Source organism: Hyperolius riggenbachi, chromosome 3, assembly GCF_040937935.1.
Source record: "Hyperolius riggenbachi isolate aHypRig1 chromosome 3, aHypRig1.pri, whole genome shotgun sequence".
NCBI lineage: Eukaryota > Metazoa > Chordata > Amphibia > Anura > Hyperoliidae > Hyperolius > Hyperolius riggenbachi.
The window spans coordinates 343,017,115-343,039,734 of record NC_090648.1 but is presented as its reverse complement, the minus strand read 5'-3'; the positions used below and the strand labels follow the sequence as shown (position 1 = coordinate 343,039,734).

General features: G+C 44.8%; 1 protein-coding gene across 1 annotated transcript in view; it reads left to right on the top strand.

Moving 5' to 3' along the window:
* ANO4 (anoctamin 4) overlaps nt 1–22,620 on the top strand; it is a 273,834-nt gene that overhangs the window by 53,642 nt on the left and 197,572 nt on the right. The window contains exon 3 of the mRNA XM_068272805.1: nt 11,205–11,459. Within this exon, the coding sequence (XP_068128906.1) occupies nt 11,205–11,459 (255 nt within the window). The remainder of the gene's footprint in view (nt 1–11,204; nt 11,460–22,620) is intronic.

Here is a 22,620-nt window from a genome sequence, read left to right as displayed (position 1 = left end):
GCTCTCCTTGTTCGGCCTGTGAGTTTAGGTGGACGGCATTGTCTTGGTAGGTTTACAGTTGTGCCATACTCCTTCCATTTTTGAATGATCGCTTGAACAGTGCTCCATGGGATGTTCAAGGCTTTGGAAATCTTTTTGTAGCCTAAGCCTGCTTTAAATTTCTCAATAACTTTATCCCTGACCTGTCTGGTGTGTTCTTTGGACTTCATGGTGTTGTTGCTCCCAATATTCTCTTAGACAACCTCTGAGGCCCTCACAGAGCAGCTGTATTTGTACTGACTTTAGATTACACACAGGCAAGGTCGGACTGGGACACCAAGGGCCCACCAAGGAAGTTTCAGCCTGGGGCCCGCCCCCCTCTCCTCCCCCCCCCCCCCCCCCATTTTGGGCTCACATACACATGTACTCTAGAAATTTTGCATGACTTTATGGTAGGGAATAGATTTTGAGCAATTCTGAGGACAGTCTCCAATAGGGATATGCCTAAATGCGGCGCGCGCAGCGAAACTAAATGGGTGTCAGCACGCACTGGAACATCGGCGTGGTCATGATGAGTCATGGGCAGACTTAAAAAAAAATACAACTTATCCTTTTCCAGACATATCATTAGTGCGTGGTCAGACCACGATATTGTCTGGACAGCCTGCGCCTCCCTTACTACCCCTCTAACCCGCTAGCTGACGGCGAAATAGTACTCGACCTAGAAGAGCGACTCACAGAATACTTCAGAATAAACAATACCACTGACATTAGACCAGACACACTGTGGCTAGCCCACAAACCTACAATTAGAGGTCAGATAATTAGAATAGCCGCTCAACGTAAAAAACCATGACAGAGAGGCAGCGCACACTAGAACATAAACTAGCCCAACTTCGCATAGCCCATGCACATCAACCCTCTAGATATTTGCAGAAGCAAATAGAGACCACTCAATCACAGATAAATATTCTACTATCGAATCGCACTGAAAAAGTGATTCGCTGGACGAGATCAAAGATTTACGCCCAATATAACAAACCTAGTACATGGCTTGCCAGAAAGCTACGCCAGACTCAAGCTCTTAACCTCCTTAGCGGTATGGACGAGCTCAGCTCATCCATTACCGCCGGAGGGTGCCGCTCAGGCCCTGCTGGGCCGATTTTAATGAAATAAAAAGCAGCACATGCAGCCGGCACTTTGCCAGCCACGTGTGCTACCTGATCGCCGCCGCAGCGCAGCGAAAGAGGGTCCCCCTGCCGCCCGAGCCCAGCGTAGCCGGAACAAACAGTTTCGGCCAGCACTAAGGGCTAAATCGGAGGCGGCTGACGTCAGGACGTCGGCTGACGTCCATGACGTCACTCCGCTCGTCGCTATGGCGACAAGGTAAGCGAAACAAGGAAGGCCGCTCATTGCGGCCTTCCTTGTTAATTCTGATCGCCGGAGGCGATCAGAGTTACGCTTCCCGAGCGCCGTCTAGTGGGTTTTCATGCAGCCAACTTTCAGTTGGCTGCATGGAATAGTTTTTTTTTTGTATTTAAAAAAAACCCTCACGCAGCCGCCCTGGCGATCTTAATAGAACGCCAGGGTGGTTAATAAAGTGCATCAAATCAGAACTAAATCAGGAGCAGTCACCTTTGACCCTTTAAAAATACAAAAGGAATTCACGGATTACTATCAATCTTTATATGCAGCCAAAAACAACAGTGGCCCATCACCCCATCCCTCTGAGTTTTTAAATGACCTGAGAACCCCTTACCTCCGTCCGGAAAAAGCACTAGCCCTAAACCTGCCAATCTCAGAACTAGAGGTCCAATTGGCTATCAAACACCTGAAACAAGGCAAGGCCCCTGGGCCAGATGACTTTTCGGCCATATATTATAAAAAATTTTAAAAACTTCTAACCCCCTACCTCATCAGACTATTTAATGCTATCTTGGAAGGCAAATCTCTTGCTCCCGAGTTCCTACAATCCACTATTGCAGTGATCCCCAAGCCAAAAAGGGACCCATTGGACATTAAAAACTATAGGCCCGATTTCACTGCTCAACTTAGACTATAAACTATTCACCTCAATCCTAGTGTCAAGACTAAACAAGGTTTTAGGCCCACTAATCAACAGAGACCAAGTGGGGTTCATCCCACAATGACAGGCCTCTGATAATGTCAGGAAAGTTGTAGACCTTCTCCATGTCGCCGCTTCCAAGAGGCTTCCTTTAGCTCTGGTTTCACTCGACATGGAGAAGGCCTTTGACACAATAGACTGGCCATACATGCTGCAAGCTCTCCAAAAAGCAGGTATCGGGGGCTCCTTCCTAAAAGCCATACAAACCCTATACTCCACTCCATCAGCCCATCTTAAGCTCCCCACTGACAAACCAACTACAATCTCTATTCAAAGGGGGACAAGGCAGGGCTGCCCACTGTCGCCCGCCTTGTTCGCCCTAACTATAGAACCGTTGGCGGCCAAGATACGCGATTCGACCGACATTCAGGGAATATCTGTTGCGGGAACTAACTATAAAGCTAACCTGTTTGCAGATGATTTACTCCTTACTCTGACATCCCCCCATACCTCCCTACCTAACCTGATCGACCTAATGAAAAGATTTGGCAACATCTCAGGTCTCTCCCTTAGCATTAACAAATCTGAGGTGCTCTTCACCAACTTAACTAAAACGCAGGCAACTGCTATTACTTCCTCCTTAGGCCTCTCGCTTCAAAACAAATATATTACATATCTAGGAGTTAAAATTGCAGCTAACCCTAAAGAGTTATTTAACTTAAACTATAAACCAATGCTGGCTTCTCTAAAGCAAGATTTACTAAAATGGAACTCACCAACTCTATCCTGGACCGGAAGAATCCAGGCAATCAGAATGACCCTTCTCCCCCGTCTCCTATACTTGTTTAGGACACTACCGGTTTTAGTAACCAAAACTTCCCTTAAAGACCTACAATGTGCCATTTTCAGGTTCATAACAAACAATAAACGGGCGAGAATAAATCAAAAAATGTACATGAACAGAAGCAGGGGTGGATTGGGAGTCCCATACTTATTTAGTTACTACAGGGCCTCGCAACTAGCTCAAATAGCCCAGATACACGCTGAATACAACCCCCCTTTGTGGGCTGAAATAGAAAATGGCTTACTACAACCCGTCACATTTCATGCACTACAATGGTCGCCTCGCGTATTCCCATCTAGTTATCAAAAACTGTCCCCGCTAACAGCACATTCCCTATCGATTTGGAACAGACTCAAAACTCAGAAAGGGTTGCAGTCAATTATCCCCCTTCAGACCCCCCTGTTTTGCAACCCCAATTTTCCCCCTGGCTTGGAGCGAGGAGCACTTGGATGGTTAGCTCTGAGGCCCCCAGGAGGCGGGGCAGTCGGGGCCCACCGATGGGACCATTGGTGGTTCGGTGGCTCAGTCCGAGCCTGCACACAGGTGCACTCTATTTAGTCATTATCACTCATCAGGCAATGTCTATGGGCAACTGACTGCACACCCCACTTTGCAGTTATTTATTAAAAAAAAAATTGGAATCATGTATATTTTCATTCCACTTCTCACGTGTACACCACTTTGTATTGGTCTTTAACGTGGAATTCCAATAAAATTGATTCATGTTTGTGGCAGTAATATGACAAAATGTGGAAAACTTCAAAGGGGCCGAATACTTTTGCAAGCCACTGTAAATACTACTTCTATTAACATAGCAGATGTATTGTGCTATCCACGTAATGATTCCTGCGAATTTTATAAAGGAAAAGCAGAAAGTCCTATTCTAGGCAGTGGCCATTTAGCCAAGCTAATGCTGACATAATATCCTCCCTGACTCTTGTCCCCCCCCCCCCCCCCTCCTCTTCTCTTGCTCATTGTGTGTTCATTAGCTGCCCTCCTCCCAGAGTCTTCAGACACTCCCACTGAGGTGTATACTAAGAACTGCAATGTTTTTTTTCTTTTCTCCTCCAATCGCTGAGTCACCGCAGCCTTCCTTGTAAACACAAGGGGCCAAATGCAATTTACTTTTTCACCTGAGTTTTCTCCTAGGAGATAATTTTTCACCTTCGATTTAAAATAACTTTGCAGTTCTTTTCAACTAAAAAAGTACAAAAAAAGTAGAAGAAAACGTACTATCAAATTTATACTGAGTATTGTCTTGCTTTTTAGTGGCTTAAAAGGCATTTTATTGACAAGTTTACAATTGAAAAAGTAGGTGAAAAAAGTATTTCCATGCTTTCTGGTGGCTTAAAAGGCATTTTATGGATAATGCGAAAATATCACCTAGGACAGTGGTTCCCAACCTTTTTCAGGTCGTGACACATCACACCAAACATTCAGATATCCGTGACACGTCACATCACGCCAACCATTCAGATATATGTGACACGTCATGGGGTATGCTGCAGGAATAATATGGAATAATATTATTATTAATATGGAATAATATGCTGCTGGCCCAATAAAGTAGCTGGAGGAACAGTATGCTGGCCCAATAAAGTGGCTGGAGGAACAGTATGCTGGCCCAATAAAGTGGCTGGAGGACCAGTATGCTGGCCCAATAAAGTGGCTGGAGGAACAGTATGCTGGCCCAATAAAGTGGCTGGAGGAACAGTATGCAGGCCCAATAAAGTGGCTGGAGGAACAGTATGCTGGCCCAAAAAAGTGGCTGGAGGAACAGTATGCTGGCCCAATAAAGTAGTTGGAGGAACAGTATGATGGCCCAATAAAGTAGCTAGAGGAACAGTATGATGGCCCAATAAAGTAGCTGGAGGAACAGTATGCTGGCCCAATAAAGTAGCTGGAGGAACAGTATGCTGGCCCAATAAAGTAGCTGGAGGAACAGTATGACGGCCCAATAAAGTAGCTGGAGAGACAGCATGCTGGCCCAATAAAGTAGCTGGAGGAACAGTATGATGGGCCAATGAAGTAGCTGGAGGAACAGTGTGCTGACCCAATAAAGTAGCTGGAGGGACAGTATGTTGGCCCAATAATGTGAGAGAGAGTAAAAGGCAGTGTTTCAGTGAGAGAGAGAGAGAGAGAGAGAGAGAGAGAGTGTGTGTGTGTGTGTGTGTGTGTGTGTGTGTGTGTGTGTGTGTGTGTGTGTGTGTGTGTGTGTGTGTGTGTGTGTGTGTGTGTGTGTGTGTGTGTGTGTGTGTGTGTGTGTGTGTGTGTGTAAGAGAGAGCGACAAGCAGAGTGTGTGTATGTGTGTGTGTATATATATATATATATATATATATATTTATTATAATATATATAATATTTATTTATATATATATATATATATATATATATATATATATATATATATATATATATATATATATATATATATATATATATATACACACATACACATATATATACACATACACACATACATACACACACACACACACACACACACGTGTGTCAAGCTGTGAAAGAAAGTGACAAGCAGTGTGTTATAAGCAGGAGTTCATTGACAGGGCAGACCACCAGTGTGAACCCCCTGCAGTAAACAGCATGTTTGGGGGGGAGGGGGTGGAGGTAGCAGGTCCCTGAAGCTGTAATACACGTGTGGTAGTGATGGTCATTACCTTTCCTGCTTTCACTTCTCCTACGCTCTGCAGCTGCAAGGACCGCGAGCCGGCACAGACACCAGACACAGCCCAAGCTACTCCTCTCTTCAGTTGACATCCAAGGAATGCTCTTCTGCCTCGTAGTCCTGCCCAATCCACCCTTACAGTTGAGCTGAAACAGTTCTTTTGAATATACGCGCCACGCAGCCTGAGCCTCCTGAAGCCGCCAATGACATGCTGAAATGAGGTCATGGGGTGGGGCAGAGTCACAGACGGAGGAAGCCAGTGAGCACAACACAAATTGGATGCTAGGTGAGGATGACTGCGCATGCAAAATATCATTGCCGTCCTGGATGACTTGCCTCCACCTTCTGCTCGTAGTTAGTGCAAGGCTACAAGAAAATGGCCGCCAATGTCCGCAAATGAAGACGGCGGCAGCTATTTTCTTGTAGCCTTGCTCTAATAGAGGAGGAGGAGGGCGATCTTAGCAGCGGGGAGAATGATCAGCAATCAGAAAGAGGCGACACATAGGCGGTGCTGCTGCGACACATAAATGTGTCGCAGCACACAGGTTGGGAACCACTGACCTAGGAGAAAACTTGGGAGAAAAAGTGAATTGGATCGGGCCCTAAATCTCCTTCCTGATGTTTAACCTTCCCTTTCAACATTAACCTCTTCCTGACACCTTTCCTCCTACACCATTTCATTAACTACTTCCTGATGCCTAACCCAAACTTTTCTCAACACCCTCACCGAATGACAACCCATACTTGGCATTTAGCTATAAGTTTCCAACTCTAACAACCTAAACCTAACCTCCTTCTATTCTATACTGTCCTATAGGGGCCCATACACCTAACGATTTTCCAGCCTGTCGAATGTCCAACGACCGACGCTAGCGGCAATACATTACCTGATCCAGCCGGCGCGTATCCCTGCTGTCACCGCTACTCCTTTTCCGCTGGGCTCCGGCAGGCTTCACTTCTACCTGTCCGGACAGGAGGTTTAAACAGTAGAGCGCCCTCTACTGTTTAAACTTCCCTTGACAAGAAGTACGGAAGTACAGTGAGGCTGCAGCCCTGGAGCCCAGAGTGGAGAAGAAGACAGCGGAGACCAAGGGACTTGTGCCTGCCGGATCAGGTAATGTATGCGAGGGGGGGGGGGCTCAGCGGCAGCTCCACAGATAGTTAGTCAATTTCATGCTGAAATCAATTCACAATCTGTTTGCAGTAAAGGCAGCCATACAATCCCTTTCTGATCAGATTCGATCAGAGAGGGATCTCTATATAGCACTAATTACTAACTCTAAACTATGCTCACTTTCTGTTCTGCTTTGGTTTTAGCATCTCGGCACCCGCCACTAGTCCTAGCAGCTGCTGATAACAATATTACTGGTAGGTGGTTGTGGGGGACTCCTGATAACAGAACTATCAGGAACACAAACCAGGCTGCAAACCCATCAACCTTCCTGCACCAAGTCAGCCTACAGGTCCGTACACACGCCGGACTGGAGGGAACGACGGGTCCGTCGTCACCTCCCGCTGGGTGGGCATTCCAGCGACAGTCCAGCGTGTGTACAGTCTGTCTGCAGACTGATACGGCTGTTTCTGGCGGATCGCTCAGAAACAGCCGTATCAGTCCGCCGACAGAGGTGATGACGGACCCGTCCTTGCCTCCAGTCCGGCGTGTGTACGGACCTTACTGATCACTGACAAATTATTTCCTTTAGGGTGAGGTGGGAAACCTTTGTATGGCATTGTCTAGCAATAATGTCTCTGTACACAATGAGTAATTGCTTTACTGATATGACAGTAAATGGCTTTTTAAGACTGAAATAGAAAAGTCAGACTGAGAAAGCAGCAGAGCAGTTACCAACATCCTACCTTTAAAATGACCTTATTATGAAGATGTTATACTTTAAACATTTCTGAGAAAGTCTGATGCACTCACTATCCTCTTCTGCTGGATTCATTTTACATGTACGAGCCCATTCACACCTAAGCAATTAGCAGGCTTTTTAAAGCGCTAGTGCTTTGTTACCCTATAGCAGTGTTCTCACTGCCGCGATTGGCGCCGATTGCAGGCGGTTTGCGTTTAGCGCCAATCGCAAATGCGTTACCTGCAGCATTTTCTAGGTGATCCAGCAGCGATCGCGGTACAGTGCTTATAAAGTGCTGACCACGATCGCTCTGAAATCGCGGAAGTGTCCAGTGATTTTTACCTCACTAATCACGATAAAATCACTGGAGCAAGTTTAGTGAATTTTATGTGTGAATGGGCCCGTATTTAAGATGTTTGTGTATTTACATGAAGATTACATCGTATTGTACAAGAATATTTCCTGTGCTGCAGAACGTGGAGTTTGGGTGAAGAAGAGTGCATGAACACATTTCAGCCACAGTGGCATAACTGCTAGGGGAGCATGCACTGCTTCCACAGGGGAACCCATCTCCTTCCTCAGGCTTCTCCTCTGGGACACCACTATCAGCCACCTTTGCTGAGTGGGCACGGAAGCACAAACAACTTTTTGCTTACCTGCCATATCACAATGTGCAGTGTTCTGCTCTCATCTGCATTTCTGTGACCTAACAGGAATGCCGGTCCACTAATTTGATATGGCTATGGGGATGCAACGAGAGGAAAAGCGCAAGATGTTATGGGAGGAGAAGTCCACTGCTGCCTGTGCTTCCCTGCGATGTAGTTACACCCCTTCTCAGAGGTTTAAATGAGATCTAAAACTCATTTGAAGTGTGTGATCTAGCAAACCTCAACTGGATTTATTCACAATCAGGTGATGCTTTCATCATCCCATGCTGCTACTAGGGAAAATGAATTTTCTACTGAGGGTAGTGCACACCCCCTCCCTCTATCTTTTATACAGTTAAAGCACAACCTTCTCCAAATGCCCCTAGAATGCATTCAGCCCCCTCCCACAATTATGCCACAATCAGTTTGATGCCTTTCTATATTTCCGCTGCATAAACATTATAAATTATGTCTGCATCCCATTACCAAAGCATTGTTACCTATAACCACTTCACCACTAAGGGGTTTTCCCTTAAAGGACACCCGGGACGAAAATAAACTAACGAAATAAACTATTTTATTTATACTCCTTCTCCTAAAAATGATTTTTTAAGCTATTCCACAGTTTTATTTTATATTTAAATCTACTTTTTAAGTTTTTACTGTTTTATTGTTTTTGCTCAGTGACAGATTCATTGAAGTATGCCAGAGCTAAAATCTATGAACGATTGAACCTTTTTATCTCTTTCCTGCTCTCAGAAGCCATTTTCTGCTAGGAAAGTGTTTTATAGTTGTAATTTCTTATCAGTGAGGGTCACACTGTAGTCTGACCCAGTCCTGACTCAGACGGGAACTGCCACTTACATACCTGATGTTTAACTCTTTCAGGCAGAGAAAGAAAAAAAGGAACACAGCATAGTTATTTGTGTGCTAGGCTGTAATGCTATGTTTTTGGCGTTGCTAAGGCCTCACACTCGACTCACACCAGCCTATAGGCCGGGTAAATACACAGCTTACTACTTCACACTGTATTAGGTTATTTATTCAATTATTTACATTATTTACAGGTATAGCAGTGAATCATGGATAAGTAATAGAGTAAAGAATCAATACATTACTGGATATTGCATCATCACTCCATATCGGGGGACCAGCGATCGTCTTGGAGGCAGCGCATACACAACATCACACGACTCGTCAGTAGTGGAGAGTCCCATCAGAGCAAGGGGAATCTCTCTCTCTTATACTCATAGCTCCACCCATTTTCCCTATTGCATCCTGGGGATGCTCAGGCATGAGCTTCACTAGGATTGGATGGCTTATAGTCAATATTCTCATGAACAGGACTAGTTTTAGTTAAGTCGTGCAATTCCTGAAACAGTTAATTCAGGGTTACGCGCTTATTGCAACACAATGTTATATAACCATATCACGTGCCACGCATGCTCAGTACTTGTTTTCATAGGGTGTAGTCGGCCATCAGCCTATCCACAACGTGGAAGTATGATTCATCCCTCGTGATCATTGCATGATCACGGCACAAACAGCATGTTTTCTTAACTTGCAATAACCTTTTGTTCTGCCAATGGTTTTCTATGGAGAATGGTTCATCACTACTAAGGGATACAAGATATATCCTATCTGCCTACAGACTAGCTTGCTAATGTGTTTCTTCCCTAGCAACCAGTCATTCACACAAGCTCTTCAGACTTGTATCACATAGGCACTGTATATATGGATGTCTATTTCATCATGTCACATGTCACCTCGGGTATCTTTTAAAATCCAGAGCAATTTTTGCCTCAAATAAGGTTTTCTTTTGGTGGTATTTTTTTTTTTTTTGCTAAGAATTTTTTTTAATGCATTTTCAAGGGGAAAAAGACAAAAAAAAAAAAGAATTATTTCTCAGTTTTCAGCCGTTATAGTTTTAAAATAAAATGTAGATAGAACCCACACATTTAATTTACCCATTTGGCCTGGTTATTACAACATTTAAATTGCGTCCCAAGTACAATGTATGGTGACAATATTTTATTTGGGAATTTTTCACCAAATGTTTGATTTCACCTCTATGCGTTGTGACATTTGTCACTGGGTATTATCACCACTATAATAACTATTTAAGACTATATACTGAATCCGGGTTCATACCGCGAAGGTAGCTCTTTCTTGAGCACCCCAGGGTTTTTTGCTTAATAAATATATATCAGTGTGATTGGGCGCTCATTATCTATGCAAATGTTTTCATGCTATTAATTATTGATGCTACAGGCAGTATGATTATTTTAATTGTTTTTAGCTTTCTATATTGATGTTTGATTATTGATAAAAAAAACTTTTTAAATACTATATATGTGTGGTGCTGTCTTTCAAGGGCCTAGTTCTCTGTCGCTATGTCTACACTTGTGAATTTTCCCCTCTCTTCCTGTCTGAGGGCTGTTTTTGATTTTTCACTGCAGCAATTGCATTGCGGTTCCACCACGATCCATTGTTTGTATAGTATTGTCACAAAGTGTTCAAGTGTGACCTGGACTTCCCATTCCCCCTGTGATATGCAGTCTCCAATACCGATTCATCTTGGGATTCCAATATATGAATGGAGCATAAATTGGTTACTTCTAGCTATTTTACCGGTTCAAGACAATACACTCTCAGTATGTATGGCTAGTGAAAGGAAACTCTAAACACTTCCCTGTCCATCCCTCTCTTGTTTGTTATGCAAAAAACTGAAAAATTGAACATTGTTCTTATTTACAATAATAAGCAAAATTATTATTCAAAATGAAGTGCTTTGGTAATATGGCCATCCCAAAAAAGAATGTTAACTAAATATTTCCATTGTTGTTGGGCACATTATGCATTAGCTGTGCTGCCTAACAAAATATTTTTGTGTGTTTTTGTGCTTTTGAAAAACTCAAATACTTACTTTGTTTTGTTCATATATGATTTATGGTTTTACTGGAACCCATAACTTGTTATGATGAACTGACTCTGACAAGCATAAGTACCTTCTGAACTTCCCAGATGTCTCCTGGGTTGACGTGCCATGTGTTGGGAAGCTGTGCACCAGACAACATTCATCTCAGGCAATTGTTTCTCATGTGAATTTTTTTTGCATACTCTTTATAGGATTTGAAGTGAATGGGCCAGTTGCAATAGGAATATCCCACTGGAAAACGCCATATGTTCACAATGAGACTTGCCATGCCTTGGAACACACCCAGCACAATCCTCCTGTTGCTTCAAGTCCTGTGTCTTCATCCATCCTGACACAAATGGACGTATCAGAATCTTTATCTTGCACAAATTCATTATCCATCAGACCAACAACATCTTGTAGCAGCAGTGTAGAGACGTTAAACCATGATTCAGAAGCCAACCAAGGTAAGGACTGAACCCTCAGTTATTGAGGTCACAGCACCTGCTCACACAGTGAAACTGTACCAGGATAATAAGTATGACTGCCCTAAAGCTATGTATGGGTGATAGAGCTTGGATAATCAGGCAAGACGTGAATTAGCCTTGCTGCAGTTTTACAGACAGGAAAGCTTGCCTCATTTACGCTATGCAGTTGAGATAGAGTAAACATGATTAAACATCACTGGCAGAGATGGGGTAATCCCTGGTAGGCACCATGCAATATCCTGTCAGATTGACGGGTTGAATTAATAATTTGCGACAAGTCCGATCTGTTCTCCGATAGTTTTTCTGATCGATACAGAAGAGATCGGAAAATTGATCAGAGAAACGATTAGAAATTAGATCGAACCTATTTGAAATTATCATTTCAACCAGTCTATCTGATGGGGAATTGCATGGTGTGTACCAGGCATAAATAATACCAACCTGACTAATCAGTATTTCCACTTGGTGGGCAGCAATAGCAGTGACCCTATAGGCATGAGATTGACAGCCATTCCTATTGTATGCTGCAGGATTGGCTTGCTATGAATTCATGTTTGTGCTTATTTAATGTATTGTGTTGTGTATTGTGTAGCTGTTGCATACTTGTGTTAAAAGATGATTAGAGAGGTCAGTTAGCTTGATCATAATCTTATCATTCATAGGAAGATTTTTCTTACCAATTGTAACAGTTATTTGAATTTGGCATAAAGACAGATGTAAATATAATGCAAAGTTAAGAGAATATTTTTATCAAGTCATCCAAGTGTTCTTCTGTAACTTTTTGTTAAAGTTTACCTGAGGTGACATGTGACGTGTATGTACCGTGCCAAGTACACAAATAACTTGCCTGTGTTTCTTTTTGTTGCCTGAAAGAGTTAAACGTCAGGCATGCAAGTGACAGTTTCTGTCTATTACAAAGGTTGGAACTTTGTAGGATTATAGCGTCATCCTCACTGATAATGAATTACAGTCATAAAGCTTTTCCCTGAAGAGAAGAGCTTCTAAGAGCAGGGGATAGATAAAAAAGGTAAAAAATTAATGTATTTTTGCTCTGAGACACTTAACCTTCTTGGCGGTTCAATTTTTCCGCCAAGGAGGCTGCATTGCACTTTTTTAGAAATATATTTTTTTTTTGTTTCATGTAGCTACCTGAGTGGTAGCTACATAAAACACCACTAGAGGGCGCATGTGTCTCTCTAGTCCGATCGCCGCCGGCAACAAAAGTAAACAAGAGATCGCGTATAGAACGCAATCTCCTGTTTGGCTTCTCCGATCGGAATGACGTCATGGACGTCAGCCGACGTCCTGACGTCAGACCCATCCGATCCAGCCCTTTGCGCTATCTGGAACTGATTGGTCCGGGCTGCACAGGGCTCTGGCGGGGGCCCTCTTCCGCCGCTGCGTGCGGACGATCGCCGCAGAGCGGCGGCGATCGAGCTGGACGCGCAGCTAGCAAAGTGCTGGCTGCGCGCACAGCAATTTACAGCACAAGAATCGCCCCACCAGGGGCTGAGATATCCTCCGCAGCGGCTTACCCCGAGCTCAGCTCGGGGTTACCGCTAAGGAGGTTAATAGACTGCCACTGAGCGGCAGAGAATATAAAACATTAAATCTACTTTGTAAATTTTTAAACATAACATAAAAAGTCATTTTTAGTAATAGAAGGATAGATATAATTTATCTCATCAGTTTATTTTCACTTTGGGTTCACTTTAACTCATTTAGGACAGGCAGGTTCCGGCCCCTTAAGGACCAAAGCCTTTTTTTAAATGTATCATTTGTGATCACTGTGATTGGCTGACAGGGATATGTGAGGGAGCAGGCTGGAGTTGTACTTTGTACTGGTTGAACTCGATGGACGTATGTCTTTTTTCAACCAAAATAACTATGTAACTATGACAGTGATCACCTGGTAAGGTGTTAAACTGGCTCCTTACCAAGAAAAATAAGCTCAGCTGTCACATGACAGCCAAATCAGCAGCCATAACAGATCAGCTCAGGACCACGGGAAACTAGCGGCATAGATTCTATGCTGCATCAGAGATGGGGAGCCGCAAGCGCAGTGTAGAAACTTACACACGCTCCCGAGACAGTTACATTTTTTTTTCTGGTTGTATGTAAACTTCTCATGCTCCAGTCTCCAACTCCTGCAACATGTTGCAAATTAGTTAGTTAACTATGTCAGGCCACTGTGAATGCAATGGAGCGATCATAAGGAGGTAATGTGAAACTGGTGTGTACATGCAACTCCAGAGCTGCTAGCTCACCAAATGGTCAGTAATGGTACGTACACACCTGCGATAACGATCGTTTGTTAGGAACGATAGTTCTGCGACGAACGATAGTTGGCCGAGCAGAGCAGTAAATGCAAATTAGGCAACTGAGAATGTAGCGCAGCGATTGTTATTGCAGAAACGAACGATCAGTGAAGAATGGTTGCGTGCGCACATGAATATGACGTAATTAATGTTTTACAAAACATTTGGATTAACAGCAAGATTAATGTTTTTTTTTTTTCAAAATTCTCACAGAAAGATCGTTACCAAACACAATACATTGGAAATACGTAGGTTCCAGCTATATGCGCGGTTGCGCACTACATTCTGTAACGATCGTTCTCGCACGATTGCTGTACACACCTTTCTTTAACAGCGATGATCGTGTGATAGGATCCAACTTGTTGGAAAATTCGCTCGTGCAATGATTGCACTTTCCTCGCTCTCCTTAACGATCGCTTCTGATCGCGACGGAAAGAACTTTATGCCTATTGTCGGACGAGCGATCGTTAATTGGTGTTTACGAACGATCGTTATCGCGCATGGGCTGCGTCCCGGCCTCCCCGCACCAACGCACCTGTAAATTGCCTGGCCTTTGGCCGTACATCTAGGCACTGGGCCCACTCGACAGCCTCGCCCAGTATCCAGCCCACCAACTCCAGCCAGAGACCAGCCTGCAGCGGTTATCCACCCACAGGATACGTAAGCAGCTTAGCGGGCAACTGTTGTCTGACCTCAGTGAGGAACTGCATTGCATGCAAGAACAATCCATACTGCTGATGCTCGGAAGGCTTTTTTTCCACATACTGCTTATGCTACTACTAATCCGACTGAACTGTGCTAAGGCTGTCTTGTTGGGAGCGTGTCGCTGTGTAGCGTCCAGTGCCGAAAATGGCAGCGCTCATATCAGCTCTCAGGCTGCTCCTCCAGTCCTACTCTTTTCTGTTCCTGCTATTGTGTATGCTTTGCTATGCTTGCATTACGTTATGCCGTAATATGCGTGTATGCCGTAATGCTCTCTGTCTTGTTTTTTTTTTATTTTTGCGTTTAATTGTTTTTATTGTTTATATGTATGTACCATGCTTAACTGTATGCAATGCTGTACTCTGCTTAATTGTACGCACAAGCTGTAATGTTGTCCTATGTATGCTGCCCCATGTCTATGTATGTGCCATGCTTTAACTGTATGCTATTTCTTGTTTCTTCATCAACGACCCTGTATGCGCCAAAACCAATTCCGGGTACAATCCACCGTTGTACTTGGCGATAATAAATTCTGATTCTGATTCTATATATGCATCACCCTATGAGGGGAACCATACAGTGGGCCATGCCATATAACTGACTGTACGGATGCTTTCTAATGATATGCAAATCAGAGGCTGTTGCACGTAGGGCTTGTTTGCTATATACTGCTTATGCTACCACTAACCCTACTGAACTGTGCTAAGGCTGTGTGCCATGTATGCATTATCCTATGAGTGGAACTGTACAGGGGGCCTTGCCATATAAATAAATGTTGGATGTTCTCTACCGCTATGCAAATTAGAGGCTAAAGTTGTTTGGGCTCACTGCACCTGCTGGATGGTTTCTGTTGCTATACTTAACAGAGGCCAACATGGTCCTGGCCTAATGCATCTACTGGCTCAATAATTTTGACATTTTTTTCTTATGAATCACACACTGGGAACATGCAATAGCCCTTGGAAACAAAATATAGGTAAAAGGCTGCGCATCCCTGACCCAATACTGTACAATTGAATGGTTAATCGCTGTGGCGCACACCGCCCCCCCTGGACTAAAATGTACACCCGCATCCAAACAATGCAATACTGGCCTATGGAGAAATTTTAGCTTCCATCATAGTTTTGCATGCAAAAATATAGATATACTGGACATCTGCACCAACGTTGAGGTAAATCTCCAAGGCAGATGTCCTAACACTAAACTGACCTAAGTTAAAAGCAAATGTCTTTGCCCTGGCAGCAGCTACGCTAAAATGTGTAACTTACATTCAATACAGACAGCAGAAAACAAAGCAAGCGCTCACCAATATGGGCCGCACCTGAATGACTCACCACCTCATATGCACCGCTTAAATAGCTCAAATACACACTCAGCAATCAGACAGATGCAAAACATATGCAAACTAAATACTTACCATGCAAAACAGGATAGCACAATGGGTGCTGCTACCCTGGTAGTTACAGGACTGTGGAAACAAAATATAGGTAAAAGGCTGCGCATCCCTGACCCAATACTGTACAATTGAATGGTTAATCGCTGTGGCGCACACCGCCCCCCCTGGACTAAAATGTACGTCCGCATCCAAACAATGCAATACTGGTCTATGGAGAAATTTTAGCTTCCATCATAGTTTTGCATGCAAAAATATAGATATACTGGACATCTGCACCAACGTTGAGGTAAATCTCCAAGGCAGATGTCCTAACACTAAACTGACCTAAGTTAAAAGCAAATGTCTTTGCCCTGGCAGCAGCTACGCTAAAATGTGTAACTTACATTCAATACGGACAGCAGAAAACAAAGCAAGCGCTCACCAATATGGGCCGCATCTGAATGACTCATCACCTCATATGCACCGCTTAAATAGCTCAAATACACACTCAGCAATCAGACAGATGCAAAACATATGCAAACTAAATACTTACCATGCAATAGCCCTTGCTGCTGCTGAAAGATGCTGCGCACTATTGAACTGTTTGCTGGCTCAACAATTGGAACTTTGGTTTCATTTGATATGACCCGGTGCTTTTTCTTTCCTATGATTTAATATCACTGTGTGAATCAAGGATTACTACCCCTTTATTGGACATTAAGAGTCTGAGATCAGACAGTTCTCACAGTGACTATCTTCTGCAGTGGGGCAGGTGCACATGCTTCACTGTCATTATTGTACAGGGCAATAGGGGCAGGGGTTGGGTCTGGGTGACCAAGGGCCAGTAGGGAGGTGGGGTTGGTGTTTGTCCTGGGGGTGTCAGGGAGGCACACATTTTTAATGGGATTTTGCTTGACATGATGATTAAAAAAGTTTTTCTGTAAATATTTTCTTAAATAGATTGTAGTGTCTTTTGTTCAGTTGAACCATACCCGCCTATATATATCTCACAATGTTTGATCGTTATCGCAAGTGTGTACGCAGCATAAGTCTTGCAGTGGCCTGATATGACTCACAAAAGGGTTGAACTTTTTTTTTTTGCCAAATAACAGACAACTCTAAATTGATCCAGGGCAGCTTTGCAGAATATTCTTTAATGATTGCCAGCCCTGGAGAGCTGTAGTAATGGCCTGGTAATTCAGTTTCCACTCTCTATGTGCCAAGATCAAGGTGATAAGAACTCAATTTCCAAGCTAAACATTGCTGTGAAGAGGATGATGTAATTCTCCCCTTACCCCAGAGGGAAATGCTTACTGCATGTGTGTGGGTGCCTAGCTGCTGTAATATAATTAGCAGTTATTAAAGAAATACACATTTAGTTTATCTTACTCGTTTACATATGATCTATTATTAGGATCTTCATATTGAAAAAAAGTGTCCAGGTTCTTGCAGTGAAGATAGATGAAGTAATCCATATAAACCACTAGATGGCTGTATATTCCAAATAAATAAAAGGCTTTTACCTGTTTAGTGGATCAAAACCTGACATTTGTTATGCAAAAGTCTATAGCTCTTAATTGTACCGGAAGAGTTACTTGTGTGTAGAATTGTTCTGGTTCTTACATTTTTGCTTTCATTAGGTCTAGAGAAGGATCTATACAGGGAGCACAGGTAAAGTGAGTTTGTCATTCATTCGATGTATAGCAATGCATTATGCTACCTGAAAAAATTTCACTGCAGTTCACAGGAATGCAACCTACATGTGTGAAAGGGCCCATGGAAAATAGGTGCACATTGAGTACACTGCCGTGCTGTGTTGTAATGCAGAGGACACATTGTTAAAGGGTTCTAAAGCTCTGGCTGGATTGTTTACTGGTTAAGGGCTCTGCCTCTGACACAGGCAACCTGGGTTCAAATCTCGGCTTTGCCTGCTCAGTAAGCCAGCACTTATTCAGTAGGAGACCTTGGGCAAGTCTCCCTAACACTGCTACTGCCTATAGAGCGTGTCCTAGTGGCTTCAGCACTTCAGTGCTTTGAGTTCGCCAGGAGAAAAGTGTGATATAAATGTTCTGTGTATGTATGTAATGTTCTAAAGAGCAAATGATAACTTTTCCAGTCTTGGCAGGCTCTTCTATTTTCCAAATCCCACATCGATACTTTAATGTTATTGGTGGCTTTATTGGCCAGTAGGGAATTTCAGGAGGTAAGTTTTGATTTGTTTTGCCTGACAGATTACAATTGTGTGAAGAAACGTTCATTTTCCTCATTGCCCCGAATGCAGTGCTTCAGCTTCCGTTTCCGTTCCGCTGGACTCAGCGGTCCAGAAAAATTGCTGCAGGAGGAAAGTTGCGGGGTTCGTTCAGTGGATCATGCAAAACGGATCTGCTTGAATGGACGGATGTGAGTGGATCCATAGGTTAACATTGAATCCGTTCCCATCCATTCCGATCTGTTCGATTCCAATCCATTTTTGTAATGCTAATGCAAACCTGGCCTTACATATAACATGAAGTAGAATCTTAAATCCCTCTTTGACTATATTTTTGAGAGGTTTGTTTCTAAAGAATGCAATGTATTTTTCTTCGGAAGAAAGTGAAATGACCTTTTCCCAAAAATCGGGATATAACCTCCTGGGGACTGCCTAACGCGATGGGCATGGCCACGGCGGCAGCCCCAGGACCGCCTAACGCCGATCGGCGTCAAGTCCTGGGGCTGCATTTTGTAGAAGATCGCATGCAGGATGCGCACACATCTCCTGCTCGGGGGGCGGAGCTCCGCACTGCCTTCAGTCTCCGAGCGGCCATTGCCGCTCGGGAGACTGTTAGATGGGGAGATCGTGACACGGCTGTCCGCCTGGGGGACAAGAGAGTGATCGGCTCTTATAGGCAGAAGAGAAATCTCCTGATTTTGCAGATCTTCATTGACTCCTGCCATGCAGTGTTTACCATGCTTAGAACTGTGAAGAATATAAAATCAGCTATATGGGATTTATTATTATTTAGATATTTTCAGGGCTGGCTCTTCCATAGGGACAAATTGGGGGGGAGGGGGGCGCGGGTCTCTTGCCCCAGGCGCAGTTTGTTGAATTCTTAAAGAGGATCTGTAACATCAAAAGATCCCCTGGGGGTTACTCACCTCGGGTGGGGGAAGCCTCCGGATCCTAATGAGGCTTCCCACGCTGTCCTCTGTCCCACGGTGGTCTCGCTGCAGCCCTCCGTGAAAGATGACGTCAATATTTACCTTCCCGGCTTCTGCGCAGGTGCTCTGACGGCTGCCGGCTCCGAACTACACGGAAATACCCGATCGCCGTCGGGTCTGCTCTACTGCGCAGGCGCAAGTTTCCAGCGCCTGCGCAATAGAGCGGACCCGACTGAGATCGGGTATTTCCGTGTAGTTCGGAGCGGAAAGCAGCCACAGCGCCCCCGCTGGAGCCAGCAAAGGTAAATATTGATTTTACAGTCGGGTCTTTTGCCGGCTGTTCGGAGGGCTGCAGCGAGACCCCCGTGGGACAGAGGACGGCGTGGGAAGCCTCATTAGGATCCCGAGGCTTCCCCCACCCGAGGTGAGTACCTCCCAGGGGATGTTTTTGAGGTTACAGAGTCTCTTTAAAAAGGCAGCAACATTTGGATGGGGAAATAAACACCTGGCAGTTGGCAGCATTGATAGGCGGGCGCGGGAGCGTGATGCGTCGGCGCTTCTGGCTTAGCGAGGCTTGTCATTACCAGGAGGGAGATCTCTAGCTCCTCTGCGGCATTCCCCCCCCCTGTGTATAGCAACCCCCCCCCCCCTTCTTCCTCTCCGAGGGTGGTGATTTACTGCCCCCCCCCCTCTTTGTTGCAATCCCCCCCTTCTTCCCCTCCAAGGGTGGCAGTTTACTGACCCCCCGTTTGTTGCAATCCCCCCTTTCATCCACCTCTGAGGGTGGCGATTTTACTAACCCCCCCCCCCCCCCTTGCAGCCATCCTCTGTTCGTGTAATAATACATACCGAGCCTTTGATCCTGCGCTGCAGCTCCGTCTTGCCTGCCAAGAACACAGACACTCTGCTTGATGACGTGTCTGTGTCCCGACAGAGAAGAAGGAGCTGCAGAGCTTGTGTTACATCCGCAGGATCGAAGGCTTGGTATATATAGTTACATGGGGCAGGGGATGGCTGCAGGAAGGGGGTCGCCACTTTGGGGAGTTCAGTAAATCTAGAGTGACCAGATTTTTGTAGGCTCAACCTGGGACAGGGTCGGGGGAGGGGGCTGCCGAAAAATAGGGGGGTGCGCCGCGCCGAAAAATGTGGTGCCTGCCACGCCGGTAAATGGGCGTGGTCATAACATTCTATGGGCGGAGCTAACGTAATGATGCAACAGCGAGGCATAAGAAAGCAGTGTTTATGCTGTGATGTGGTCAAACGAGGATTCGCATCATGGGTGTGCAGAAACTGTGTGATGCTATTTAATAGTATACCATAACTCCAAAGCAGCAAACACAGCCAACTATGACCATTAAATAATAAATGCAGCAACAGTTACCCCAGACACCACAAAATAAACGCAATGGGCAACATGTCAGCACAAAATAAACACATTGCGGGCAACATGTCAGCACAAAATAAACGCATTGCGGGCAACATTTCAGCACAAAATAAATGCATTGCGGGCAACATTTCAGCCCAAAATAAACGCAATGGGGGCAAACATGTCAGTACAAAATAAACGCAATGGGGGCAAACATGTCAGTACAACATAAACGCAATGGGGCAAACATGTCAGTACAAAATAAACGCACTGCGGGCAAACATGTCAGCACAAAATAAACGCAATGCGGGCAAACATGTCAGTACAAAATAAACGCAATGCGGGCAAACATGTCAGCACAAAATAAAAGCAATCGGAGAAACATGTCAGCACAAAATAAACGCAATGTGCGCAACATGTCAGCACAAAATAAACGCTAGGAGGACACTGACTGTGTGGGTGAGGGTGACAATGACTGGGTGGGGGAGGGTGACACTCGGTGAGGAGGGTGACCCTAGGTGAGGAGGGTGACAAGGACTGGGTGGGGGAGGGTGACACTGGGGGAGAAGGGTGACAAGGACTGGGTGGGGGAGGGTGACACTAGGGGAGGAGGGTGACAAGGACTGGGTGGGGGAGGGTGACACTGGGGGAGAAGGGTGACAAGGACTGGGTGGGGGAGGGTGACACCAGGAGCGGAGAAGACACTGACAGGGCGCTCTCACCCATTTCTTCTCCTCTTCGTTTAGCTGCATGGTCTCCACTCTCCATGTGGTTGCCGGAGGGTGTGCGCAGGTTGGGGGCGTGCCTGATGCGGCCAGGCGGCCGCTCCTATTAGAGGAGCTCTAGGGGCGGAGCTGACAGGCAGGAACAGCACCCTGAGGGACAGGGCTGATGCAGCCCGATATCAGCGCTGATTGGAGCGTAGGCAATGAGCAAGTTGGGGGCGAGGCAAATGTAGCTAGGTGGCCGCGCCTACCAGAGTCCTTCCGACGGTGGCCAGAGTCCTGCAGCTGGGACGTCCCGCGGGCAAAAGCGGGACGTTTCCCGGGACACAATGGTGCCCGGGACAGGGGACCCCAAAAGCGGGACATGTCCCACCAAATGCGGGACGTCTGGTCACCGTAGTAAATCGCCACCCTCGGAGGTGGATGAAAGGGGGGATTGCCACAAATAGGGGGTCAGTAAATTGCCACCCTTGGTGGGGAAGAAGGGGGTGATTGCAGCAAAGGGGGGGGGGGGGGGTCAGTAAATCGCCACCCTATTTCTAGGATTACATGCGAGGATTGAGTTTTCAAATTAAGTATAAACAGTAGGGATAAGAGCATAGGCGCCAAAACCTGACCTTGCCCCAGGCGCAACTTGGTCTAAATCCGTCCCTGCCTACAGAGTACTTGCAGCACCTGATACTGCTGTGTTTTGTTTTGTTTTTTTGTGGGGGAGGGGGGTTGCAGTTGCGGGCCCCATGTTAATTTTTACCCAAGGCCCCATTTTAGCTAGGACTGGTCCGGGATTCTTTGTAGACAAGAATGTACATCCAAGGGGAAATAAAGCTAATGGATGTTTTCTTTTTTGAATCTTTCAAAACTACTGACCAAGTAGCTTCATCAGTTCAGATTAACTGAAGGAATCCCCAGAAATGCTACGTGCGGATAGTGTTTATTCAGGCACCAGAAGGTCTGTCTTGGATTGAATTAGATTTTCTTCACACTCAATAAGCATAGATATATTTGTTTGGTACCACAACACTCAATATATAGATGTTAACTGATAAGCTATGAAGGTGCGTATTGTCACAATATCTACTAACAAATTAACTGTATGTTGCTGATACGCAAATTACTGCACGTTTGTACAATAGATAAAACATATTTTTTTAAAAAAAATAATATATATATATATATATATATATATATATTGTAGAGGTCATCGGGGCTGGGTGCTGGATGGGAGGTATATATCTCCAGTGTTTGGACTGTGGTCCCTTTAAAACCTTGTGTGGTCCTAGGAAAGGATTTTTGCAGCAGCAAGCAGTTGCTGCTTGTGTGTTTTTTCTTTTCAGGGCCGGACTCCTGGGATGGGAGGGAAGGAAGGGCGGGCCGTCCCATCCCACCTAGGTACACACCTGGTTGTCAGTGGGGCTGAAAAAGCCTCACTAATGTTATGTGGATATATATATATATATATATATATATATATATGTATATATATATATATATATATATATATATATATATATATATC